A 27,119-nucleotide genomic window follows, 5' to 3' on the forward strand; every position below is an offset into this window, starting at 1 on the left:
CTTCTTGTGTAGGGAGCTGGTGACTTTCTTACAGCACGAGCTATGGTTTGTCTTTGCGAGGAGACCGCTTCGATTCTCATTGCAAGAGTTCCACGCCGTAACCGGGTTTGAATGCGATACTCATATCTCGCTTGAGGAGTTTGAAGAGTGGAAATATGATGGTGGTTTCTGGAGGAAGGTTTTGAGGAGAAAAGATGGAACAATTACACTCTTCAACCTGTGGACTAAGGACAAGGAAGCTGTAAAGAAGTGGAGGATATAGGAACTCTACCGGCAAGTGAGCAAAACGACACGGTTTTGCCAAAACGCTTCACTGCAGAACAGAAGGGCAAGGCCATTCTGATTCCGTCTGATGATAAAACCCAAGTTCCGCATAGGCCCAGCAAGCAGCATGTCAAGGTTTTGTCATCATCCAGTCAACAAAGCTCTCAACGGTCGACGATCACCAAAAGCAGCGTACACAAGCCAGCTGCTACTTGTACGACTGAAGGAGCGCATATGATCGAGCTGTCAAATCCATTCTCAGCCTTAGATGATCTCATAGACACCTGATGATGACACATGTGCGTGCTCTAGGGTTTTACATTTCCTGCATAAATAGATCAACTTGTATCAAACCAAAGAAAAAGAAAATAAGAAAGTTATTCAGCAAAACTCTATCTTCTTTACTTGCCTTCAGAGAGATCATGACTTGGACCGAGACAGGGACAGAGGGAGACTCGGAGACAGAGATAGGCAACACGATTTGAACAGAGACCGAGACAGACGTGAAAAGAGTTCAAGCCACGACCGAGACGATCATGGTAGAGGCAAAGAGAAAGACAGGGATTGGCGGAGACGAGACTTGAGATGATAGTGATGATTGTTCCTTCACCTCATGGTTTGTTCCTATAGAAAAAGATTTCAACCTGTTTTGTGTTTCAAAACCCATAAGATATGTTAGAATCACATTCTCAGACACAGCTTGTAATTGTGTATTCCAGTCCCAGTTCTGCAAGATTCTTCTTGATGCTTTTCCCCAAGGAACTATTTATATTACAAGACATACACTGTCCTTCTATACCCAACAAATGTGACAAACTTGTAAAATTTGCACTTTATATCAATGCAGGTAAAAAGTTCAGAGACAATGAAGCATGTGCTTCAAAGATTTGTCTATAACAAGAGAACACTGTGAGCTATCTTCTATCAGCGGAATGAACAAGAGACGCCAACTCCAAGTCCCGAGCTTCTTCTTTCTCTTCATCAGAATCAGAATCTTCCCCCATGATCTCACCCGGGAGCTTAAACGTGTTCTGATCTCCCTTAGGCACAAGAAACAGAACAAAGAGCGGCGAAACTCTCAGCACATTCCTGATCAAAACCGCAAGCCAGAGGTTGCCAAACTCTGTCCTAGTCACTTTGAGGACGTGCAACAACACCCCTCCCAGCCAAGAAGAGGTCATGAAGCCTGCGTTGTCGATAGACATCAGCAACGCAAAGAATGTCCCTTCAATTCCGTGAGGACAAAGCTTTGAAGTGAGCACGAGCAGCGGCATCCATTTCAGGCGTCCTATCATCTGAGACACTACCTCGTCCACCACTATGAAGAGATAGTCTGGTAAGCCAAGTTTCAAGTTGAGACGTAGCACGAGAATGAGGTCAAGCATCCCTGCCAAGGCAAAGAGAAGTTGAGTCCACAAGCAAATGCCGCGGAAGGGATGGTCCTTTAGGACTAGCTGGTACAAGGTTGCTCCTAGAATCGACCCCACCGAACCAATTGAGAGAATGAAACCAACAGTTTCCTGAAACAAAACAAGGAAAGATCTCAACATGGTAAGCAACTTCAAGTATGTTTTGAGAGTGGTTGAGTACCTGAGCAAACAAAGGGCCATCCTTTGAATCTGTGAACCAATAGAAGAGACCTTCATGAATGTTCAAACTAAGAGCAAGGGAAATGTACATATACAGACTCGGCCTCCACACATCTGAGCACTTCATCGTCCTCCACATCGCTCTCCCTGCGTCTATAAACTTCTGGTTTACCTGAATTGATACAAAACAAGAGTCAGTAGTGGAAACTCAAGCATAGTGAAAGAGACAATGACATTACCTGTTTGTAAGAGAAGCCAGGAACATGGGACTCACTAAACACCATCCCTACTACTGATGCCAACGCAAATGGGAGTGTCAGCAAGCCAAACACACCCTAATGTCCAAAAAACCGAAACACGTCATTTAAAAGAAGTCACAGATGACAGAGATCACTGCGAGAGATTGGCTAACCTTGGAGCCAACAAGATGAACTAAGATGCCACTCATGAAGAAACCAAGAAGCGCACCAATGGAAGAGCTTAAGCTACACAAGCTCTGCATATCCGAGGCAAGAGAAGGGTGTTTAATACTATTGTAAGCAGTGCAAGCATCAATGGTCACATCAGCAATCGCCATCGCAGCACTTGCTATTGTCATCCACAAGAGCGCCAAGTAAAGATGCAGATTCCCAAGAACCGATATGAAAAGCATGGAAACCACTCCAAGGACGCCTGCCAAAACGAAGTAAGGGCGTCTGTGGAAGCCGTAGATGGGAAGAACATCGGTGAGAATGCCCCAAAGAGGCTTAATGATCCACGGAATCTTGGTGATGGCCGTGAGAGCCTGAGACTCTGAAGGCTGAACCTTTTGAACATCTTTCATGTAATACTCGGTGGCTACACGGCCTAATGAGCCGCCAAGGCCTTGGTTTATACCGTAGAGTGAGACCACGCCGAAGACAAAGCTCCAGTGAAGCTCTTTGGCCAGCATCTTTATCCACCGCACTGGACCCCACAGTACATTACGGAGATGACTCTCTCCTTTGATGACTACACGGACGGATCCGCCACTTTCAAGGTTTTGGTCTTCTACCACCATAGCTGGTTAGGTTCAAGATTTGGCTTAAATGTTGAAACTTTTGATGTGGGTTTGGTCTGAAACTGTGGGTTAAACAGATCCAGGACCAGAGTTGGCTTGAAGTGGATGGTTTTTCTTGGGTTGGATTTGAAGCTTAGATCATAGAAATGATGAATCTTTTGATGGAAGGAAAGTCAAAGAACAGGGATTTGGGAATTCAAAATCTTAGCTTGGATTAAAAAAGCTCATGAAAACAAGAATGAGATTGGCAAAGAAGAACATTCGTTGACTTGATTCTGTATGAACAACAAAAGCTCATTGAAGAAGATGGAGGAGAAGAAAAAAAGTGATTAAAGAAATGTCAGAGGAGAGAGCGACGAACGGGAAAATGTCAAGTTTTGCTGCTAAATGTTTTGACAAAACACATCTTTCGTTTGTCTCTTACCAAGAAGAACATTCTGTCTAAATTTTTCTACTTTTTTTTTTTTTTGGTCGAAATTTTTTTCTACTTTCTGTTTTTCATTGCCTTCACCTTAAAAGTAGAAACTTTTAAAAAAATAGAAACTATTTTTGATTTTAAATGTTTGTTTCTTTTATCAGATACCACTCAGAAAAATAAGGTTTATTTGCAAATTAAAGCGAATTTAAGACACACACAAATAAAAATTATAAGGTAAATTCATGAAAAAGAAGAATTATGCTTTGTAATGTTTTGCATCAAAGTCACCGTAACAAACCTAATCGTTTGATATTTCATTAATGCTTTTGACTTTCTATCTCTCTTCACATTTGTGATGTAGATATGCAAATGCAGAAGTTTCATCACACATCTCCAACCCAAAACTTCATTTTAAGGGGAACAAAACTTCAAAACGAAAATTTGAAGGCTGGTTATTTTAACCATGAATCCTCAAAAAAATCTTTAAAAATTTATTTATTTGCATAATAAACTTTGACATTAACAAAAGTTACTAATAATGATAAAAACTTCACAAATACATATATAACATACATTTAATTATACAACACACAATATTACAATATTATATTATTTTGCGTAAACTTTATTTTATGTATTTTTATATTGTGTGAACTTTATGTAATGTTACTTGAATTATTCTAAATTAAGTTTGGCATATGTATTTATGAAAAGAAATACCAAAAAGACCAAAAATAAAATAAAAGATAGTTTTGAAGTTGTGAATAGTGAAACTTCAAATTTGAAATTTCACTATTTACAACCTCAAAATTTGAAAATTTTAGGTTGGGTTGGAGATGTTTTTAGTCTAGTTATTTAAAATCAAAGATTTTGTGAAATTATTTTTAGTTTGTGGTTTAACTAAATATTAATTAATGTTTATACATCAAAATAGTGACATTTCAGTTCCAGAGAATTAGAAAATATATTTATCATGTTGCATAGAATATCGTTAAATAGTCAGTAAATTATCATAAATTATGTAAAATTATCGACGGTTATAAATAAAATAAATCAACTGTATAATTGTGTATATAACATTTTATAGTTTATAATATTATCATTAACCAGCATTAAAGAAAAAATCTGTTATTGAAATCTTACGTAAAGTATGAAGTCTCCTACTTCAGCATTTTCCATATTGTTCCTTTTCTTCGCAAGACGATTGGGTGGGACGAGTAAACCCGTCCATAAGCACACAAAATTGTCGCTGATATTTCAAGATCAGTCGGCCACCGAAGGAACAGAACAAGGTTTCTTTAACCTAGTATCCCCTCTTTCGATACGTGTTCCGATACCGTTGGATCCAAATAGATCTTGTCACCACTACTACCTCTCTACTGATCTGAAATGACTAAAAAACCCTATTTCCATCATTTTTATAAGCAAAAATATATGTCCCAGCATCTTTGGGATGTTCTGTGACCTTTATTGATTAATATAATTATTTATATAAAGAGTAAAAATAGACAAGAGTTTGCCACCACCAACTGCCAACTGCTACTCATTAGTTTTTTTTCTTTCTTAAATGCGAATGTTTTATCATTTCGAAGGTGTTGATGCTGCCATTTGAAAACCTATTTTAATCGAAATTGAAACTTTTGATATGTATAATTTATATTAATACACTTAGTAGTTTTATTTTCTTATAAAATCCTAAAACTCGCGAATATCTTGTAATTTTGTGTGTGTTTTAGACAAAAGTATGTGTTTGTTTATTTGAGTGCTACTTGCTATATATTTTCTAAAGAAAGATCCCTTTTGAAACTTTGGTTGTTATCAGACCGGGCTTACTTCCTTTGTTAATTTATAGTTTACCCATGTAGTTTTTCATTAGATGATCATGAACATATGCTATATAGAGATCCATATTAGTTGGTAATGCTGTTATGGACAAGTTAAATGATATACAAAAGTCATCATGCCTACAAGTTTAGTAGGAATTTTCAATGTCGGTTTGAGAGTCGTGTAGAAAGATTATCACACTGCGAACAATGGGCTTCAGAAAGTAGAACAAGCCCAACAAAGCATCGAGAAGTCCACATCATGCTTAGGCTAGAAAACGGATCAAATCGACAAATCCTCCTCACATAATCTGCTCTGTCGCGGGCTGGCAGGTTTCTTTAATTAAAAAAATGTCATAGTAAAAGCCTCTTTAGTTCAATAGTTTAATTAACATTTATCAATTTTTTTTTTGACTAAATTCTTCAAATTAAAGCAAACGTTATAAGAGAATTTTAACATGATAAAGAAAATGTTATAAGAGAATTTTAACATGATATAAGAAGTACCGTCAAGTGTGGTCTTCAGTAATTGATTAAGTCAAAATACAATTATATCTTGTGAAGTTGTTCTTGTAATATTTATCAATGTTGTTTATAATAATATAATTAACTACTATAAGAAAACTTAATCATATAATTAGGGACAGACTCACTTTATTAGTGGAGTCACCTGACACAACAAAAAGATAATAAAATGTTGGTTTTGTATAAGAAACTAAGAGCATCAGCATTTCGGAAATTCAGTTCCGTTTCTTAATTTTTTTTATTGTTTTATCTGTTAAAAAAAGAAAAGAACCAATCGCGGACTGCTACGTGTCGTGGGGCCCGCAAAACAGTGTAAAAATCCCACGACAAACATCTCTTATTCCGTGACAGGAAACCACGTTTCTTCCCATTTTGTAAGACCCATCTCACCTTTTTCCCCTAAAAACCCTCCTAAATAGTTCCGATAAAGATGCTCTAACAAAAATTTAGTAGTATAATTGATAAATTGCAACTTCTGACACCACAAAACCAGGGTTCAAAGTCCACCAAACACCATTTAAACGTTTTTAACCCACACAAATTTATTGATGGGTCCACCCTTGCATATAATTCATAAAAAGTTAGTATAATTACATTCTTTTTTTTTAATTTGTGAACTATATATATGTGGAACACGTAAATTAGAATAAAAGAATGTTTTAATATATTTAATTACACCTATTTTAATAATATAAGTTATATATTATAAAAGTAAATATATTTTCTAAACATAAACAATTTTACTATATCTATAACACTATATTAAAAACTGATATAAAATTAGATAACTAATATTTTAAATTTGTATATAAATTATGTGGGTTGAAAGATATCTGCAATGTAAAATGTATTGAATCGCTCCCGCATTATGTTTAGAATAACAAAATTGCATTGGAAACTTTAATATGTATCTATTCATTTCCAGCCCTAATTAATCATGCCAGGTTGTCTTGCTGAGCTTGGAGACTGTGTCATCCTTTTTGGTGAAATAGTACATTAAATTTAATAGCTAAATAACCCAACGGTATTCTACATTAATATCCTGGGACCATCAATTAGCACAATTTTTTGCATGTCTTTTAATACATTTTTTTTTTTCCGATAACTCTGGTATTTGGCCGGGGTTCGAAGTCTTTTTATACTTGTCTCATACTACTTAAAGAAAGAGAGGAGAACAAAACGAATGAGCATCACACATCATGAAGAGCCCTGTCGACCATAGTATCCCCAAGCCAGCCATACCGGAGTGGATAACCGAGACGACCAATGGTGGAACCGCCCGTCAAGTCGATCTCTATACAGGAATCAATGGATGGGCTTCCCCTCCAGGAGACGGCTTCTCTGTCCGCTCCGCTGACTACTTCACCAACAAACAGAAATGTCCCGGAGGAGACTACCTCCTCTCTCTCGCTGGCGTTGACTGGCTCAAATCCAGTACCAAACTCGGTAACATCCTAGCTCGCCCCGACAACCGCGTGGCTCACGCGCTCAGAAAAGCACAGTCTCTTGGCCGGTCCCAAAACGGCTTCATCTTCGCTGTGAATTTTCATATTCCAGTCAAGGAACACCACCACTCGGTGCACTACTTCGTGACGGAAGAACCCATTCCATCAGACTCTCTCCTGAAACGGTTCATAGACGGAGACGACTCGTTCCGTAACGAGAGGTTCAAGATAGTGAGCCAAGTCGTGAAAGGACCCTGGATAGTTAAAGCGGCGGCAGGGCAGTTCGGCGCGTTCCTTGCGGCTAAGACAGTGAGGTGTAGTTACCATAAAGGACCAAACTACTTTGAGATCGACGTCGATACAGGTAGCTGGCCAATCTTGGCGGCGCTTGTACGGCTTTTGTTCGAGTACTCCAGGTACCTTACGGTCGACATTGGCTACGTTGTTGAGGCGCAAGAAGAGGATGAGCTGCCGGAGAGACTGATCGGAGGTATTAGATTGTGTCATATGGAGGTATCGTCGGCGTTTGTGGTCGAACCGGAGCCACTGAAACCGTACAGAATGATGGGCACTGGAAGCAAAGCCACCACGACGACATTAGTAATAACTGGTTATGAATAAACATGAAATATATAAAATCAATCATTTCAAGTATAATATTAAACCAATTAATGTCTACTATTTTTGTTTTCTAAAGAAAGATCGTTATGTGTAACAGTGTAAGGCTGTAAGCAAATCGTATATTTAAATTTAGCTGAAGATATACTTATATTTAATATTTATTCTTTTTGAGTTAAATAATTAGTGTAAGAGCATCATTAACGCAGGGTTCTTAGCACAAGGTTCTTAGCAGAATATAAGAACCCGATTCTTAACTTTTAACTGAAAAAGTTAAGAGTCGACTCTTAAAACTCTTATTTAAGAGCCGACTCTTAACTTTTTCAGTTAAAAGTTAAGAGTCGGGTTTTTATATTCTGTTAAGAACTTTGTACTAAAGAACCCTGCGTTAATGATGCCTCTAATATCTCAGATCAGCCATCCCTTTTGGTTCACTGGGTGAAGTTTATTTGATTTGAAAAGTTTGTTTTTTGGTCGGTAATAAAAAAACAAACGATGAATCGTGGATATGGACGAAAATACCAAAACCCAGAAGTTTGTCAAGATATTTTTCGAGTTAATGTTAGAAGCGGTAGTAGACATCATCGTTCTAATACTCATTATTGTCTAAATATGGATGCCTAAAGGATGTACTGCGGGAACCAGTCTCGATTGGCATGGGGATAGGCAATGCAGTACAGTTAAGTGTTAGCTTAGCATCACCATCGACAACAACTCTACTAAATGATAAAAAGGACAAGATTGAAAATGTCAGAAACAGAGCATCACAGGGAGAGAGAGAGAGAGAGAGAGAGAGAGAGAGAGAGAGAGAGAGATTCTATTATGGAAACAAGCGTGAATTATTCTCGTAAGAAAAGAAAGAAACTTGAGAGAATAAACTACAATTGAGGCAAATACCTTTTCCGGGTTTGTAGATTGATTATGTATGAATAATTTATAATTCATTAGACCGTATTTATATAACTTCAAAACCCAATTTTTTTTTTCAGAAAAACATTTTTATCTCGCTAAATGTATTTTTTTATTCCTAAAAACCTACCAAAACCGATTGGAAATCCAGCTTATAAATTGGTACATTGAGGTGTGTGGTCGAGTGAATCTGATTCATTAGCCGAGGATCATAAATGAGTTTCTTGGGGGACTTAGCAAGGAATTTTAGAGTAGATAAAAGCCCATGGAATACGATTGTGACCTTTTACTGGTGCATAAGATTTTGTCACTTCTAAAATCAGCAGGAACCAGATTAGAGAAGCTTACTTCCTCAACACATGGAGCTAAGGGATTTGGTTTACTCATGCTACTCTAATACTTTTTTATGCAATTGATTATGATGAAGAACAGGCTTACCATTAGAGGTAAAGATGATACAATGGAATGCAAACGTGGATTTCCAAGAGGTCCAAGAAACTCATCAACGTCTCTTTTTTAAATGCTCACATTCTGAAAAGATATGGAAGTCGCTCCCAAGGCCTCATGGACACAGATTATACGGCAAAATGGTCTTCCATCATTCAACTTGCATTAGATACATACATGGAGAAAGTTAATTTATTCCTGCTAAGATATGCTCTGCAAATAATGACACATATAGCATTTAGATCGAGGGAGAGAAATTTAAGACACCATGGAGAACGACCACTGTAACCAGAATGCCTAATCATGTTTGTAGACAGGACTCTCTATACAACAAATTGGAGACGACAACTTGGAACAAGCACTATTCACTTGGTACTCAACACGGCCTCAAAGATGAGTCTTAAACAAAAACAGTTTTTGAAATCTGTTATTCTTAGTAGTTGCATTCTCCAGCACTCTTAAGCACTTGATGTACAAAGTTTTTGAGGGTTTCAGATATCATACATTAAAATATTTACAGGTTTTGGATGTTAGTTTTGATATTATTGTTAAAATTAAGCCCGAGACTTTTATTCGAGATCCGGATTCGATCCGAGATTCGATCCGATCCGAAAATCCGAAAAACCGGAGGGGCCGTCGGATTTGGATAGTAAAATGTTGGATCCGTCAAAGCCGGATCCGGATATCTTAATTTTTAAGTCCAGATATCCGGATCCGTAAGTTTTATTAATAAATATTTCAAAAATAGTAATTTCTATATATAAAAATTAATTTCATTTAATGTATTTTCATTTTTATAATAGTATATATAAATTTTACGTAAATTTTGTAATATTATACATAGAAATAATTGTTGACAAAAAAAAACATAGAAACAATTAAAGACATTATATATATTTTTATTTTTTAATTATCGTTAATATTTTATATATATATATTAATATTATTTTTTATTTATTTTAAAGATCCAAATCCGGATCGGATATCTGCAGGATATTACAATTTTTAGAAGGATATCCGACACTCGGATATTCGAAAACCCCGGATCCGGATAAAGATAGTAAAATTATGGATCCGCCGGATAAGGATCTGGATACCTTAAAATTGCTCGGATATCCGATCCGTCCCAGGCCTAGTTACAATAATCGATTTTGTGGACGAAACTCACCAATCACAAGCCTCGGATCTGATACTATGGGGTTCAAAAAGTAGCACAAGCCAGACAAAGCATCGAGAAGTTTCCACATCACGCCACTAAAAATAGCCACGTTGTTTCGTTGAGTTTGGAGACTCTAAATCTTCCTTTGTCATGATACAGCACATTAACTCAACGGTACCAACATCCTATTAATAACCATGGACCATTGGCGCATTTTTTTGCATGTTTTTTTAGTGAGCCCCATGCTACTTATAGAGAGAGAACAACTAGGAATGAGCATCACATATCATGAACCAAACCCAAAGCCCTACTGATGATAACAATGCCAAGCCGACCAGAACCGGAGTGGATAACCGAAACGGTCAATGGTGGATCCACACGCCACGTCGATCTCCATACAGGAATCAATGGCTGGGCTTCACCTCCAGGAGACGTATTCTCTGTCGGATCCGCCGACTACTTCACCAACAAACAGAAATGTCCCGGCGGAGACTACCTCCTCTCTGCCGCCGGCGTTGACTGGCTCAAATCCAGTACCAAACTCGATAACATCCTAGCTCGTCCTGACAACCGCGTGTCTCACGCGCTCAGAAAAGCACAGTCTCTTGGCCGGTCCCAAAACGGCTTCATCTTCGCTGTGAACTTCCATATTCCAGGCAAGGAACACCACCACTCGGTGCACTACTTCGCGACGGAGGAACCCATTCCATCAGACTCTCTCCTGAAACGGTTCATGGACGGAGACGAGTCGTTTCTTAACGAGAGGTTCAAGATAGTGAGCCAAGTCGTGAAAGGGCCCTGGATAGTTAAAGCGGCGGCAGGGCAGTTCGGCGCGTTCCTTGCGGCTAAGACAGTGAGGTGTACTTACCATAAAGGACCAAACTACTTTGAGATCGACGTCGATACAGGTAGCTGGCCGATCTTGGCGGCGCTTGTTCGGCTTTTGTCCGAGTACCTTACGGTCGACGTTGGCTACGTTATGGAGGCTAAAACAGAGGATGAACTGCCGGAGAGACTGATCGGAGGCGTTAGGTTGTGTCATATGGAGGTATCGTCGGCGTTTGTGGTCGACCCGCAGCCACTGAAACCGTACAGAATGATGGGTTCGGCGGAAGCAAGCCACGACGACAATACGCATTGAATTAATTTCAAGTAATTTTTAATTGAAAGATTAAAACATTCATAAACTGTTATGGACTTTTTTTGTCGGCAACCTTTTATTTATTATGAATAACCCATAAAGGGATTGTTATGAAAAAGAAAAAAAATGACCCATAAGGGATAAAGGCTGCCTGCACACTAGTTGTTACTCTCCTCGGTCTGAGCATCGCGTCACGAGACCAAGGATAGAGTACAGCCACGTTTCCTGTGTAATAGTGATGATGATTGAGACGTGTCACATTGTTCAATCTCATAAATTGTTATGAATAAACATCAAATAAATAAAATCATAATTGATCCAAAAAAAATCATAATCATATTCTCTCATTTTCAAGTTTTTTTAAAGCCAATGTCAACTGTTTTTTGTTTGGTTCATATACTTAAAATTAGCCGAAGTTGTACGTAGATTTTATTCTTTCGAGTTACGAATCCAACTGAAAGCTGTCTCTTACTATTCGATGGAAGTAAAACATTACGAATCCAATACTACCAGACTGTCTGGGCCCTCTTTAGGTCGGCTAATCGACATCTTTTCACATTAACTTGGTTACTCTGCACCCTCAATGCTGTTAACAAGTTTGGACTCACTTCGGAAAATAAATGCGACAGCCACCCCAAAATGCTTACTGGACAGGCGTCTGGCTCGGTGAAAATCACTCCTACCTAATGGGATGATATGTTTGTGATCACACACAAGACAAGTCACCCTTTACTTTTTGATGATTCAGAGGGTTTTGGATCCCTAGGCCTAATACTTTTTTTTTTGGAAACAACAATGATCAATCAATCAATGGTGCATCAAATCTAACCCTATAAGCTGGCAACTGAGAAAATGGTGGATAGGGCCAAAAAACAAAGGACACATTCCTTATTAGCATTAATTCGAGCATAAGCAATAGTTCGAACGCTAAATATTCAATCACAAATTCATCAAAAAAAAAAAAAACAACATTTATAACACAATATCAGATCGGAACAAAACATTAAGCCCAATAGATGAATTTCAAGCCCAATCCATGTCACGACGTTTCCTCACTGAGGTTTTTGTTTGGGAGGCTGACGATCAGAGGCCAATCTGTAAATCCAGTAAACCTACAAACCGAATAAACCAAAACGAGATCAACGATCGGTGATGCGAACAACATATAGACCTCTTATTCGAAATAGAGAGCAGGTTAAGTTACCAAGGCGATGACGTGAGCTGCGGCTAGGAAAGTAACCAAAGCCGGAACTAGATCCACTGACTTCTCCATCGCAGACGAAACGAAATAGACTCTGGAACGGATCGATCTGGCTCTATACTTCACCGAAGTTTCTCTGCCGGAGACGACTAAGATTGTATATGTGAGACAGCGAGAGAGAAGAGTCGGCGTCGTCGACTTATCTACGCTTCTCCGATTTAAAATATCAGAACAATGTTAACCTTACTCCAGTTATGTTGAACATATGGGCCTTAAGACTGATCCGGCCCATAAAACTTCTCCAAGTAGCATAAACGCCGACTGACTCTGCGATTGCCACGTGGCGCATCGAGCCCTACGTGGAGAGATACTCAAAGTCATATTGGCGATCTCGGTTGCGCATTTTAGCGAACAGTTTCTGCGCAAAAGAGCTACGAGTGTTAATGGGATTGTCGCACACTGCTCGAGTGAATAGATCGTCGTGTTCTAGCTTTTAGTCGATGAGGAATGTCGTCGTTGCTCTCCGCCGTCACCGCCGTGTCTCGCTGTTCCAGAGAGGTTCGTATTTCTTCCCTTTTCGGTCTCGCATTCAATGGAAATTTGATGCTTCGTCAACAATTTTTAGGAATTAAGAGAACAAAATTGCAGAGTGAATGGTTTTGGGGTTGCAATTGTTGAATTTTTGAATCGGTAATCACTGTTGTGAATCCACTTAGTTTAGCGGGGTGAAGAATTTTGATTCTCACGAGCATTGGAGAGTTTTGCTGATGTTAATTACTCATTGCTTTTGTAACTCCACGATTGCTCGAGCTCAGCTTCAGTGACGTTTTCACTCCTTATCTTTGCTAGATCAGCTCAGAGTTGTGTAGAAGAAGCTTGTTAAGTTAACTTAATATGATGTTGATGATGCTGATATTCTTTTACCAGCCTTTTTGAAATAAATGTTGATGAATTTGTTGTTGTTATAGTTGGAGCTTCACGTGATGACAAACCGATTTGCTCCAAGCTTGTGGGATACATATCGAGAGGAAAGGATGGTGAACTTGGAAGACGGACTAATACATGGATTTCACCATTTTACTTGCAACACAGAACGTGAGTTCTTGATCATACCGAATAATTTGTGGAGTCACAACCAGTCGAGGGTTTCAGGATGTTTTACTGAGTTCATCTTTTTCTTTGAAAAATGGGCTTCGCAGGTATTCGACGGAATTCACCAGCGTTCATGGTGGAAGACCTACGGCAGAGTATGCAAAGTTGCGGAGAGAATCCCTTGAAACCGAATTTGGACAAGCTCTTGGAGCGTATAGCTCGAAAAGTTTCTCTGCAGTGTATCGTTTTGGCCCCTTTTTGGCGCTATATAGAGCTGCGATCATTTCGTTCTATGTGGTGAAGCTTACCTTTTGGCAGCTGTTTGTTCAGGATATGAGGAAACGGGCTGTCAAGGTCTGTATACTCGAGCCTATGATGATCTGTTGTTTAATTTGATGAAATGAAGAGTACTCTTTGGACATATGGTTCGGCCAGTAATTAATTTAGTGGTATTTTATCACATTTTGGATGCAGTTCCGTGAGACTCTTATCAGCTTGGGGCCTTTCTACATTAAGGCATGTTTGTTGTTCGCTTTTTATTCCAGTACTCCTCTAAATCTCTTCCTCTTTTTCTCTTGAATCCTCACAAAATAATACACTATTTTGGGCTGCAGCTCGGACAGGCGCTGAGCACAAGAGCAGACATATTACCCTCTATTTATTGTCAGGAGCTTTCAAAATTGCAGGTAGCCAATCTTTCGTTCTTTCTTTCTTTCAAATGAATGAATTATCCATATAGTTGTGCTGGAATAATTGGATATTGTATATTGTTTTTTTGGATTATTATAGGATCAGATTCCTCCATTTCCAAATAGTGTTGCCATGCGATGTATAGAAGAGCAACTGGGTGCTCCAGTGTCAAAACTTTTTGCCGATATCAGTCCTAAGCCTGTTGCTGCTGCATCTCTGGGCCAGGTATACAAAGGTTAGACACCTTTTTAACTGTGGTCGGATTTCTTCTCTCCGGTGTCTGATGCTATCCTCGCCATTTTTCTCAATTTAGAGTTACTAGAAGCTAAACGTTTCACCTTTTCCCTTCAAGTATTGCAGCTCATCTGCATTCTGGACAGTTGGTAGCTGTGAAGGTTCAGAGACCTGGAATGTCACTCTCACTAACACGTGATGCGCTCTTATTCCATATGATCGGGGGACAACTCAAACGATTTGCAAAAGCCCGTAAGGATCTTTTGGTAGCAGTGAATGAAATGGTGAGTCAATTATCTGAAACGTTAGGACTAGTTCTCTGCTTATGTATATTATGCAAACGTGCTTATGTCTCTCTGGAATGAACAGGTCAGGCATATGTTTGATGAAATAGATTACGTTCGAGAGGCAAAAAATGCAGAACGATTTGCTTCTCTATACTCTTTCGATTCAGGTAGGCTCTCTTGTTTCGAATTGTGCATTCTCTTGAAATACCATTGTCAGGTCCATAATATCTTTAAATATTGACAGCGAATGATCAGGTTAATGATAACGCTGCCCCTAGGAATATGTCCAAGAATCATAGAGCAGAGAACATTAAAGTCCCTAAAATATACTGGAATTTTACACGCACCGCGGTTCTCACAATGGAATGGGTCGATGGCATAAAACTAACAGATGAAATTAAGCTGAAAAGGGCTTCTCTTGATAGAAGGGACTTGATCGATCAGGTAAATAACTAACTGATAACTAATTATGCTAGGTTAATGTCCTCACATAGTGAAAAAAATTAATCTCTGGACAGAAACTTGGTGATTCTGAGAGATTGGTCTGGGCTTAGTACTGCTAGTTTCATGAACGTTCAACTGAGAGCCTTGAATTGATTTGTATTACAGGGCCTATCATGCTCGTTAAAGCAGCTGCTTGAGGTTGGATTCTTTCATGCTGATCCGCACCCAGGAAATCTTGTGGCTACTAAAGAAGGGTCTCTTGTTTATTTCGACTTCGGGATGATGGGGAATATCCCACGTCATTACCGTGTGGGACTTATTCAAATTGTAAGCTCTACTCCAGTTTATCATTTCCTTTTCCTCAGTCTTATATGCGTGTGGTCTCTCTAGCTTCTCTCCTCGATTTTGCTTATAAAATATACTACATGCAACGTCCTTTTTTGTTGAAGATGGAGAATAAGAACTTTTCCATCTAAGATCGTTATTTAGTTGATTTTTGATTAGTTCTATTGCGGTTGCAGCTGGTGCATTTTGTCAACCGTGACTCTCTAAGTTTGGCAAATGATTTCCTTTCATTGGGGTTTTTACCTGAAGGAGTCGATATACAAGCAGTTTCAAATGCTTTACGTTCTTCTTTTGGTTCTAGTACAAGAATTTCACAAGATTTCCAGGTATGTCCTTCTTCATCTTGTAATGAATATTAGTAAATTACACTCAACCCTACAGAATAGATTCTCCAACTCACCGATTGTCCAAAACATTTGAGGGGTGCTAAAATCTGAGAAAGATATCAGATTACTTTTCCAACTGTTAGAAACCCAATCAGTAGCAGAGTTGGTGATAGTTGACAGAATTTTACACCGTGATGATTACTTTGTCCTGTCACAGTGCCATAATCCTTACTATCTTTACTGTGCAGGGGGTTATGGAACAACTGTATGATGTTATGTACGACTTCAATTTCTCACTGCCTCCAGATTATGCTCTTGTGATAAGATCCCTTGGTTCACTAGAAGGTACTGCAAAGATTCTTGATCCAGAGTTCAAAGTGATAGAGAGCGCGTATCCATTTGTGATCGGGAGGCTATTAGCAGATCCAAGCCCAGATATGAGGAAGATTCTAAGGGAACTTGTCATTTGTAACGATGGATCAATAAGGTGGAATCGGCTTGAACGCTTGGTACGTTCACACAACTCTCCTCTTTAGGATTTAATTGGTTTTTTTTTTTTTGTGAAACCGAGTAATCTGAAGAATGAGCTAACAAACAACTCACTCTTCTAGGTAGCAGCGATATCCGAACAGGCTTCTGTGACATCTGGAGATTCTCCAGAAGACAAAACGTTGAAGAAATCATCAGAACTGAAATCATTCGACATGCATTCAGTAGTTTCCGCGACAGAAGATCTGCTATTGTTCATATTGTCAGAGAAGGGGCAGAGAGTTCGGGTCTTCCTTCTTCAGGACATAATCAGAGTGGTTGATATATTCCTGGAAGAAGAGGTTGTTGATCTGAACATGAAGAAGAAGCAAACCATGAATCTTAGGGTCAGTAATCATCAAAACCTTTAAACAAAAATCCTCTCATTGGATTTTTGAAGAAACTGTTATTATTAAGTCTCTCATCATTTTACTCTTTCTCTATGTATGTATTCTCAGGAAGAAGGGACGATGAAAAGAGTGAGCAATGGATTCAAATGTCTGAGTGAGGCCGTGAAGCTTGCACCAGGAATGTGGACAGCAATGCTTCTTCGGATGTCAAGGAAGCCTGAGGTTCACAGTTATGCTTTAGATATAGTTTCTGCACTGTGTACACATTTAGGCCAGAAAATGCCTAACAATTGTTGGATCCTTTTCTCCAAACTGCTCCATCACAACAAGAAGAGCCAATAAATTATTTTATACTTACTTATTTCATCTTATTTATTACCTACTGCTAGAGAATATACACCAGGAATATGTAACAGTTTAAAATATCCGTCTACGTGTCATTTTGACTTGCAAGTCCATAAAGCTTTCTATATTTAGCAAAGACCATAGGCACCACTGATCCTTTGCCGGAAAAACCTGAACACCATCGCTTCCGGAAAAACGTCGAACCGCTGCTTTCTGTTTCCTTATTTGGTTTCTTTGGACTATGAAACCTCTCTCTCACCCTTCTTTCTCTTCTCTCCAAGCCATCCTCTCTGTGAGTTTTTGAATTCATGTATGCTTAACATCATTACCAGATTCTGTTGCATTTGAGAATTCTGCAAAAGGAAAAAGAAACAATGGGATATAAGGACTTGGTACTGTCGTATTCGAATAAGATGCGGGTTGTTGAAGCCCCAGCAAGTGGAGGCGGTATCAGGTCACACTTCCCTCTTTCTCTCTGTTCCATCTCATCATGAGATTGATTTCTTTGCTATCCAATTGTTGTTGTTGTGTGGCTGAGGGTTACTTAAATGAATAGAGTCATTTAAAACTCTCTCCATGATTCGCTACATGTTTGACTCATCTAATGATTGATCCCATGTGCTCCTTAACATGAATTTATTGATCAACGATGTTCCCAATTCATTTTAACTTTCAGCCAGAACGAAAAGTTTAGCTATGGCTATGCGAGCTCAGCTGGAAAGAGATCATCCATGGAAGACTTTTTTGAAACAAGAATCGATGGTATCGATGGAGAAATCGTTGGTCTCTTTGGAGTCTTTGATGGTACCACCCATCTCTCATACCATTAGGAACGATCAAATCTGAATAATCTTTCCTTGCAGGACATGGAGGAGCCGCAGCAGCTGAGTATTTGAAGCGTCATCTTTTCAGCAATCTTATCACTCATCCTAACTTCATTTCCGACACCAAATCTGCCATAGGTCTCTTTACTTCCCACTCTAATCTTCTTTTGTTTTTCAACTTAATCATTGTTTGATCTATAATTGCTTTGGTTTTTTCTTTCTTTTTTTAATGTTTCCAGCTGATGCCTACAATCATACAGACTCTGAACTTCTCAAGTCAGAAAATAATCACACTATAGACGCTGGTTCCACTGCCTCTACTGCTATTCTCGTTCGTGATCGCTTACTTGTTGCAAACGTTGGTGATTCCAGAGCTGTTATCTGTAGAGCAGGAACTGGTACACTATCTTATTGAGATCTGTGTCATAACTTATGATAATGTGAATGTTTTTAAATGAGATGTTTCGTGTGTTGTGTATAGCCTTTGCTGTGTCAAGAGACCATAAACCTGATCAAAGCGATGAGCGTGAACGCATTGAGAATGCTGGTGGTTTTGTCATGTGGGCTGGTAATTAAAAGAAACTCTTAGAATTATTACTTCTCACATCTTCTTTTTTTTTTTACTGCATATAGTCCTGATTCCTAGATTGAATAGGGACTTGGAGAGTTGGAGGAGTTCTTGCAGTTTCTCGCTCCTTTGGTGATCGACTTCTGAAAGAGTATGTTATTGCTGACCCTGAGATTCAGGTACATATGATGACTTCACTTTCATATGAATCTTACCACATACAGATCTACTTGTGTTCAAAGTGTCATGTCTTCATTGCAGGAAGAGAAGATTGATGACTCTCTTGAGTTTCTGATCCTTGCCAGCGATGGACTTTGGGATGTTTTCTCTAATGAGGTTTGTGAATTTGACTTATGCTGTCTTAGATGAATGATGATGATATAAATCTTACTTTCTTTGGTGTGGCAGGAAGCTGTTGAAGTGGTGAAAGAGGTTGAAGATCCAGAGGAGTCAACCAAGAAACTTGTGGGAGAAGCAATAAAGAGAGGAAGTGCTGACAATATTACATGTGTAGTCGTACGTTTCCTGGAGAGCAAGAATGCTAATACCAAAGCAGATGCCAGCTCATCCCAGGAAATAGCAACCAACGGTCAAACCGTAGTTACAAGTGATGCGGAACACAATGTCTCAGCCAATGAAACCAATCAAGACCATACCGCAGTACTCAGCGACTTGGACCGCAACGATGAAAATGAAAGCCTGAACCAAAAGCCAGTTGCGGTTACAGCAGCAGGACGCAGCGTTTCTTCAGAACAGAATGGTTCAGCAGGGAAAACGAATCAAGTTCCAAGCGAAATTCACCGCGGCTCAGAGCCTAAGAGCTCCTCCAAACAACCTTCTCAAGGGCACATTACAGTGCACAACAATATGGACGAGAGCGTTGCTAATCAGAAGCCTGTTATAGATGAGAAAAAGGCGATTGCAGCAACCAACACCACTTCCTCGGAACAGAGCGGATCAATAGGTGATAATAATCAAAAGCCAACCGCAGTTCACAGCGACTCCGCCACTAGCAAGTCAAGTAACGTCAACTCTAATCACTAACTACAAATGTCATTAGTGAATCAAAATTTTGCCTCGCACTAACTTCTCTCATCATTTTAAGTTTCTTTTCTTTGTTGCGCATTTTTAAAAAAAAGTTCTAACTCCAAATAATGTAATGTTTCTTCTGCCTTGTAATAAACTTATAAATCTTATGAAGTCTACATGTAAGAGACCCCAATATGATCTTTAGTCTCATGTTCAAGATCATTAACTCTATGAATATGCTGAAACATTAGAATCAGATAGGTGAAAATATAAAAAGATTGCATAGACAAAAAAAAACATGTTCAAAATCACATTATCATATATACAAGACATAAGTTACATATAACACCACACCACCCATTCTCTTCTACTCTCTCCCTCCCTCCCTCCACCATACCAAACATCAACATAAACAAAACAACTCTTAAAAGACAAAAGTTTGTTAAAAACATTATTACTAAAACGACACCAAACAAAACCCACATATTAAAAGAGAATCTCTCTCTCACAGCAATCTCTAAAATGTAGGTACAAGTCCAAACCCGCTAAATATACCGCCATGACCAACAACCACGTCGTTGCTCTCACTCGTATCCGTCCGCTTCGCAAACCTTCCCTTGATCCTCGGCCTCATCTCCGCATACGCTTTCCTCGAAGCATACCTTATTGTCTTCTCGAACTTCCTGTTCTTCCTCTTCTCTCTGTACCTCATTACTCTCGCCTCTCTCTCCGCTGCCGTTAGCGGCACTGCCCTCTGAGTTCCCGGATCGGTTACACTGGTTGCAGCACCACCGTAAGGGTATGAAACGTCGGCCACAGAGCCGCCATCTGGCACCACTCCCACTTCCAATGAGGATGACGATACCTGCTGTAACAAACAAAACCCCTTGGATTAGTAACAACTCTTACAATAAAACGTTACTATAATCTAACTCACTGTTCTAAAAATCAATACATTCAAAAAATCCGTCTAAACAATAATCCTGCCTAATTATTCTTGAACACTATTACTTAGTACTTGTTAACTTGTTAATTTAAAACTAACTAAACATAAACATGATAATCAGTAGTAAGTCGAGTGCAATTGAGATATAGTTTGATACTTTAATTCATCGTATTCTAGATTAGGTTAGATATGTTGCATGCATACAACACATTATTCAATCACCAGTACCTATTAAACTAATATTTTAAGTGTCATTACAAGTGGTAACTACAAAGATCTAGACTTTTTTTTCTTATTAAAATATATAATAATAAGATCTAAAGTTGAATAATAAACAACTGATTTCTCTTAACAGAATTAACGGAAACTAGCGGTTTCGGTTAATAAACAAATCAGAATTAATTGAAGCAAACCGGAGAAAGGAGCTTACGCTGTGGCTGATGGAGTTGTAACCGTAAGTCAAGCCTTTGGATCCTCCGGTGAAGTCAAGTTCGTAGCAGTTCTCGTTCACCGCCGCTACCTTAACCGTTCGATTCTCCACCGGAACTACGCCGTCGGTGCCGGAGCTGTTCTGCTCCTGCGACTCCACCTTAGGATCAAAAGTCCCGCAATCTAGATCCAGATCCGGGAACAGGTACTGCTGACCCGTGTTCATCTCCGGGCTATCTCCCGGCACCGCCTCAGCCGCCGCAGCCAGCGCCGTCTTCGTCTTCGGATTCGGAAGCAGCCACGAAGCAGCCTCGTCCTCTTCCTCGCGGCTAGCGTTCCCGTCTAGATCGGAGAAGTAACAGTCGTCGAGAAAGTTCACGGCGGCGTGCGTGGCGGCGCGCCAAGGGGTTGGCGGAGTGGATGTCTCGGTCGCACGTGACGCAGAGAGCAGCCGCGTCCGCCTTGCACGTGACGTGGGCTGGCGCTTGCTCGCACACTTCGCACATCCACACGCGCGCGTGTCTCGACGCGAGCTTGTTCGCCGCGTGGACCTTCGAGTCGCAGCTGAGGCATAGAAACGCCGCGTCTGGACGGCAGTACAACGCCGCCGTCGCCGATTTGCATGAGTCGCAGAGCTTAGACGCCATTTCTCTCTCTCTCTACTTTTCTCTTTTCTCTTCTCTCTGCTATCTCTCTCTCTCTCTATTTGTCACTCTGTCTTTGTGGTTGGTGATGATATGGCTTCACATGAGCTTGTCCATGAGTCTATCCATGTAGTCCCCATGAGTATCCACTTAGAACGAATGATAATGCGACACGTGGTGAAATCTTAGCCAAACAACATAATTCATTACAAGGAAAAAAAAAATACTTGGGCATGAAAAGTTCTGACGATGCACGAAATGAGGTTTTGTCTTCTTTTCTCGCGTTCTCGCTCATCTACTTGTAATAATAATTCTGGACTTTCAACATTTGGCAACAGGTGTTTTTAATTGCAAATAGTACGTAGCAAATTTGTCAATGGTTTTTAAAAAAGAGTTGTAAACTTTCATATAAAAAGATTGGTCATTTTGCTATAAATTCAAATGAATGTGAATAAGCATGGGATTTGATGCTTTCCACTTGGAGTCTATGGACCACCACGAAGCTAGCCATAAATGGAGACGATACCGTGACAAAGGTGTACAAAAAAGTATAAGTTAGGCCGGTGGGTAGGTTGGTCAATAATGGGCTTTTATGCGTCTTTAGTTGGGCCTAATGTTTTAGTAATAGTGCCCTTTTCTGTCTTACCGGTATACTGTGTGTATTTTTCTGTTCACACCTGCCCGTAGAGATGACAATTATGGATCTGGACCGCGGGTCTTTACTGTCGCGGGACGGTATTGGGACGAGGTTTTCTGTGTCTGTAATTTGGCTGGCTTCGCGGGACGGGTCTTTGCAGGACTTGGCCTTTTGCGGGGTGGACTGAAACGAATCATGCAGTATTACATGGACCTGCTTTTTTTTATTCATTTCTTATTTTCCTTGAAAAAACGAGAAAAAAAGTGAGAAGAAAGCGATTCATTTGATTTTTCCCCCAGAAAACATAAGGAGTTCCGGCGATAATGATTAGAGCTCCGGTGATGATGTTCGAGCTCCGGTGATGATGTTCGAGCTCCGGCGATAATGATTCTAGCTCCGGCGATAACGATTCGAGCTCTGGTGGTGTTTTGATTTGGTTTTTTTCTTTTTATTACACACAACTATGAATTGCTTTATTACAATGTGATATTTCTTGTTTAAGTTGATTGATTTTGTTTTCAGTACTGTAAAGTAGTGTTTTTCTTAAATTAAATTTGATTACAATGGTGTTGTTTAGGAGAACAGTTAGTTGTATATCACTTCACTTGTATAATTTGGCAAAGTGATTCACAATTTTTTTTTGCAATCCGAATAACTAAAAAGAGAGATGGTTTGATGACAACACTTGAGCCAAATTATTACAAAAACAATGACTCAATCAGATTCAAACTTAACAAAAGCTTATGCTGATAACAAAAGAAGGCTTTTAACTCAAGAACGCAAACACTAACGGAGCTTTGTGGCATTGATTTTGGTAAGGCTTTAGTGAAGCTTAATGAGCTCTCTTCAACTCTCTTACACAACTCTTCTACTTGAACATTGAAAGAAGCTGTAGCACAGGCGGTTTGATAAGGAGGCATCCCGCAAGATGACCCGCGAAGGCCTATATATTCTGCGGTACGGGTTTGGGCCGACATTTTGAAAACCGTAGCCCGCACGGGATAGGTCCGTTGTGACCCGCTCGCCAACTAACCCTCCGCGGTACGGGACATAACGGGATGGATAAACATGCTTGACATCTCTACTGGCCCATTAAAACAAAAAAGTATTCACAAATTACAAGAAGTCACAAAACCATTTAAACTCAATGGTAATCATAGAATAGAATCATAGTTCTGTTCAATCAACAAATGAATTAACGCACCATGAGTTGTTATTGTAGAAAAAAATTCAGAAGTCAAATAGTAGGATTAAAAAGACAATTAAAATTACAAATATTAAACTACACAGATAGATTTTTTTTAAAAAAAAATATTCTTGCTAAAATTTGGTGCTGCACAGACAGAATTTACCAACCTATATTTATTTTAATATGTTTTTTGTTTTTCATTTATATAAAAATCATGTTGGTTGCTTATAAGAAATATATACATTCAATAATCTTTTTTTTTTTGTAAACTGGCTTTACATTCAATAATCTTTAACAAAAAAAATCTTTTTAATGAAGTAATATGTATAAGGTTTCAAAAATGAAATTACAGTACTATGCCATATGATAAATGTATTTCCTAAAAAGGTTCTTGTTTGCAGGTTGTAAAACGTGTGTACGCATATACCAAACCCGCTAAAAAAATCTGAAACCGTCCGAATGATATCATAAAAAATGTGGAACTCTCTCCCTCTCTCTGTTGACAGTTGATTAAATGAAGTGCATTAAATACGATGATGCATCATAGTCTCATCGCCGCGTCAGGCTAATAGAGCTATAAACTCATACAACTGTTCCGAAATGAATGAAAGACACTTTGTACTCCTTCAAAACCAGTTTCGTGACACTTGTCATGGTCTCTTTTTCAATGTACTTTTTCCGCCAACCGATACATCATGCCGACGGCAGAAAACCATGGGAGTCTTGAGTCCATCAATAAATAATAGTATGATTACGAGCATGATGATCGTATCGTACTTGCTCTTGTACTTTCCTAGAACAAATTTACCTCGATCTACTAAAATCATTTTTCCTAATAAAATAATTCAAAGGAAAAATTAGATTAACCAAATAAACAGATGCTATTTTTGTTGATTCCACAGCTCATTTTTTTTGTTATGTACAGAACATAAGAATTATGAATTTATAACAGTGATAATTTGCATATTTTGTTCTTTTTTTTTTCTTTTGGCTTTACCTGAAATGATCTTATAGTGAAATATTTTCATACCGACATATATACGAGAAACCCGAAAATATGTCAAACTCTTGTTCACATTTACTAATGTAAGAGTATGATTAACCCGGAGTTTGTGGGTTTCTTGCGGAAGTTAAGAAACTGTTTATTAATTTCCGGTAAAAATTTCACTCTAGTAACCCGAGTTAATCATGATGAAGATTTACAATATCATGGTCGAGAAAAACAGAGGAAAATAATCCCAACAACAACCAAAAAAAAGGAACAAAAACAGAGGGCGATAGAAACGCCAAAATAAAAACACTCTCGAGTACAGTGTACAGAGCTCACTGGGTTTCTTCATCAGAAGAAAACGACGGCCCTTTTATTTCCGTGGATTCTCCATTTTGCCCTTCTTTACCCTCCCTAATTACGCATTCTACGCTTGACACGCAAGTCTTGGCCGCGACAGGTGTGGCCAAGAAGGTTGGTTTGTTATGTCCAGCCATGATCACAAGTATCTTCTCCTCGAAAACCTTTGCAGTTACCTTTTCATCAGTCTCCGTCGGTTTCTCGCTGTCTGTCCGCCGTGAGAGTGACCAGTAGGAGCAGGCGAGTAACAAGAGAGCAAAGGCTATGAGTCCAAGCATCGCGGCTAAACCACCGAATAGGTAAGGGACTGGTGTACGCCATGGATGCCTTGTCTGAGACTCCACTATTGTTGACATCTTGTGATCTGTTATGTTTGGAAAATTCCTCATTGTTTTTTTTGCTGAAAAATTGTAAATGTTTCTTTTGTTAACTGAGAGGCTAGTTTGATTTGCTTGGAGTGGTTTACAGTTGATTTATAGCACTGGCAGAGTAAGAGAGAGAGTGAGAGAGGTGTAAAATATTGTACAAAATGTCATTTCTGTTTTTCTTTTTTAACTATAAAAAAAAAATTTAAAGGTAAGTGGGTCACGGAATCTCCATGATACGTTACGTTGCTTTGATCATGCACCAAGTTCGAAGATATTTTAACAATGTGTGTTTTGCATTTAGGTGTATACCTTGATTTGTATTATTTTTGTTTTTTTTTTTTTTTTTTTGAGAAAGGGCTTTTTTTCTTCTTGTTTTTATAGATATTTTTTTGTTTTAGTTTCTCGCTTCGTCCTGGGCACGCCTCCCCCTCCCCGCGAGTCGAACAGCCGACCTCTCCTCCCGGAGGTAGTACCACTGGACTACGAGGTCCTGGGTAAAAGTATTATTTTTGTTCTTTTTTGTTCTTTTTAGATAAACAACAAAAATGTACATCTTACTACCATAACTTATTTGGATCGAAGATCGTAGCACATTATGACATTAGTAAATTATTTCTCCTCAATGCTTGTTTTTGGAAAAAAAATAATTAACTAATTGGCAGTTTTGCCTCAAATTGACTTAAACCCTGGATTTAAGTAAATGGGTGAAAAACTTGAAGCACATCAATAACGATTCAGAAAGTATGTATAGTCATAATACGAATAAGAATATAAAAGCAGGGATTAAAGTATATATGTGAAAGCAACATCACAAAATAAAACATCACATATTGCCTTCACATCTATATTTAATTAAAATTTTTTTTTTTTTTGAAAAAAGGGCTTATTTAATTTAAAATTGTACCAAAAAATTATATATGTGAATGATATCTAATGGTTCATTACTTAGATTATATATTATAAATTATAGCATAAATGTTTTGTTTAGAAAATGACAAAATTTGCAACAAAATAATTGGCAAGTTAAAAAAAACCATCATATTAGTTTGATGATTATTTGGATTTTGGAATATCAACTGTGCCCAGTGTGAATTTCACGTCAAGTCTCGCTGTTGGGGCAATGGCAGCAGTAAATCACATGGCCATTTGTTATTACGCTAAATCCAAGGGTTTATGATGCTATTTGGATATGATTTGCAGCTAACAGTAATTATATGTGGGTTTACTTTTGATATTCCACAACAATATTCCACTAGATTTTATCTTTATCCATTGTTGGATGGGAATATATCATTTGTTTAATCAATATAGTCAAGTCCCAGAATTGTTAGATTAATAAATAAATATCTACATATATATATTAATATGAATAAACTAATATTAAACCATAGGATGGATTCGGATTGATGTGAAATAATAGCAGTGGATATATAGCAGGATTGAGATTGTTTAGTCAACTTTTATTCTATGAAATTAGTATATCACAAGCAAAATTAGATCACTACAAATGTACCTAAACAAGCAAAGTGAGTTTTGATTTTAACCTGTGTACATACATACTTCAAAGCTTTACTTTAAGGCTTTGAGCTGTGCAATAATACATGAAAAATATATTTTGCTGAAGCAAACTTAGACAGTAAAAATTAATTGATTGAGAGTAAAGTTCAGTCTTATTTTTAAGATGAGCACATGTTTTGAAAGCTTTTACTTTGAGTTTGAATTGTGCCATGAGAATATTTTGGTGGAGTTGGAGGATACTTGACAACTTGACATGAAAATTCTGGATTGTCAACTTGCGGAACTTTCTCCTTTGTGATATTTTACTAGAGCAAACTTGCACTTCCAAACATTGGACCCATTTAAACATTTTTTGAGAAAAAGTTAAACATAGTTATGGTTATGGATGTCGATATGTACA

The 27,119-nt window shown here is 38.6% G+C and overlaps 7 protein-coding genes and 1 pseudogene across 7 annotated transcripts; 4 read left to right on the top strand and 4 right to left on the bottom strand.

The window, feature by feature from the left end:
• Positions 1–950: 950 nt before the first annotated feature.
• On the bottom strand, positions 951–2,892 carry LOC106304968 (probable folate-biopterin transporter 2). The gene is made up of 4 exons (XM_013741345.1): positions 2,266–2,892; positions 2,093–2,188; positions 1,855–2,025; positions 951–1,784 (listed from the first exon to the last, which is right to left on the bottom strand). The coding sequence occupies exons 1-4, from the start codon at positions 2,890–2,892 to the stop codon at positions 1,179–1,181; spliced, it is 1,500 nt and encodes a 499-aa protein (XP_013596799.1). The 3' UTR covers positions 951–1,178.
• A 3,858-nt stretch (positions 2,893–6,750) lies between these two features.
• LOC106303742 (protein ENHANCED DISEASE RESISTANCE 2-like) lies at positions 6,751–7,879 on the top strand. The gene has a single exon (XM_013740055.1). It carries the CDS (start codon positions 6,858–6,860, stop codon positions 7,722–7,724), a length of 867 nt encoding a protein of 288 aa, XP_013595509.1. The 5' UTR covers positions 6,751–6,857; the 3' UTR covers positions 7,725–7,879.
• A 2,308-nt stretch (positions 7,880–10,187) lies between these two features.
• LOC106304278 lies at positions 10,188–11,686 on the top strand (annotated as a pseudogene).
• Positions 11,687–12,239: 553 nt separating this feature from the next.
• On the bottom strand, positions 12,240–12,827 carry LOC106306605. The gene is made up of 2 exons (XM_013743279.1): positions 12,582–12,827; positions 12,240–12,489 (listed from the first exon to the last, which is right to left on the bottom strand). The coding sequence occupies exons 1-2, from the start codon at positions 12,648–12,650 to the stop codon at positions 12,430–12,432; spliced, it is 129 nt and encodes a 42-aa protein (XP_013598733.1). The 5' UTR covers positions 12,651–12,827; the 3' UTR covers positions 12,240–12,429.
• Positions 12,828–12,848: 21 nt separating this feature from the next.
• LOC106306603 (uncharacterized protein slr1919) lies at positions 12,849–17,231 on the top strand. The gene is made up of 14 exons (XM_013743277.1): positions 12,849–13,136; positions 13,547–13,673; positions 13,778–14,024; positions 14,145–14,186; positions 14,285–14,356; positions 14,460–14,595; positions 14,721–14,878; positions 14,964–15,048; positions 15,126–15,325; positions 15,491–15,652; positions 15,847–15,996; positions 16,245–16,505; positions 16,608–16,871; positions 16,983–17,231. The coding sequence occupies exons 1-14, from the start codon at positions 13,079–13,081 to the stop codon at positions 17,214–17,216; spliced, it is 2,196 nt and encodes a 731-aa protein (XP_013598731.1). The 5' UTR covers positions 12,849–13,078; the 3' UTR covers positions 17,217–17,231.
• A 73-nt stretch (positions 17,232–17,304) lies between these two features.
• LOC106306604 (probable protein phosphatase 2C 71) lies at positions 17,305–19,855 on the top strand. The gene is made up of 8 exons (XM_013743278.1): positions 17,305–17,673; positions 17,896–18,023; positions 18,083–18,181; positions 18,283–18,441; positions 18,525–18,611; positions 18,699–18,790; positions 18,873–18,947; positions 19,020–19,855. Exons 1-8 carry the CDS (start codon positions 17,594–17,596, stop codon positions 19,653–19,655), a joined length of 1,356 nt encoding a protein of 451 aa, XP_013598732.1. The 5' UTR covers positions 17,305–17,593; the 3' UTR covers positions 19,656–19,855.
• A 207-nt stretch (positions 19,856–20,062) lies between these two features.
• Positions 20,063–21,724, bottom strand: LOC106306911 (zinc finger protein CONSTANS-LIKE 4; the record flags this gene model as incomplete). Its single annotated transcript, XM_013743698.1, has 2 exons — positions 20,063–20,505; positions 21,017–21,724. Coding segments are annotated over 2 exons (1,056 nt in total), but the record flags the coding sequence as incomplete, so codon positions are not given.
• Positions 21,725–24,611: 2,887 nt separating this feature from the next.
• LOC106304545 (protein GLUTAMINE DUMPER 5) lies at positions 24,612–25,316 on the bottom strand. Its single transcript, XM_013740946.1, has one exon. It carries the CDS (start codon positions 25,220–25,222, stop codon positions 24,809–24,811), a length of 414 nt encoding a protein of 137 aa, XP_013596400.1. The 5' UTR covers positions 25,223–25,316; the 3' UTR covers positions 24,612–24,808.
• Between the last annotated feature and the right edge of the window lie 1,803 nt (positions 25,317–27,119).

This window comes from Brassica oleracea, chromosome C7 (genome assembly GCF_000695525.1).
Source record: "Brassica oleracea var. oleracea cultivar TO1000 chromosome C7, BOL, whole genome shotgun sequence".
Classification (NCBI taxonomy): domain Eukaryota; kingdom Viridiplantae; phylum Streptophyta; class Magnoliopsida; order Brassicales; family Brassicaceae; genus Brassica; species Brassica oleracea.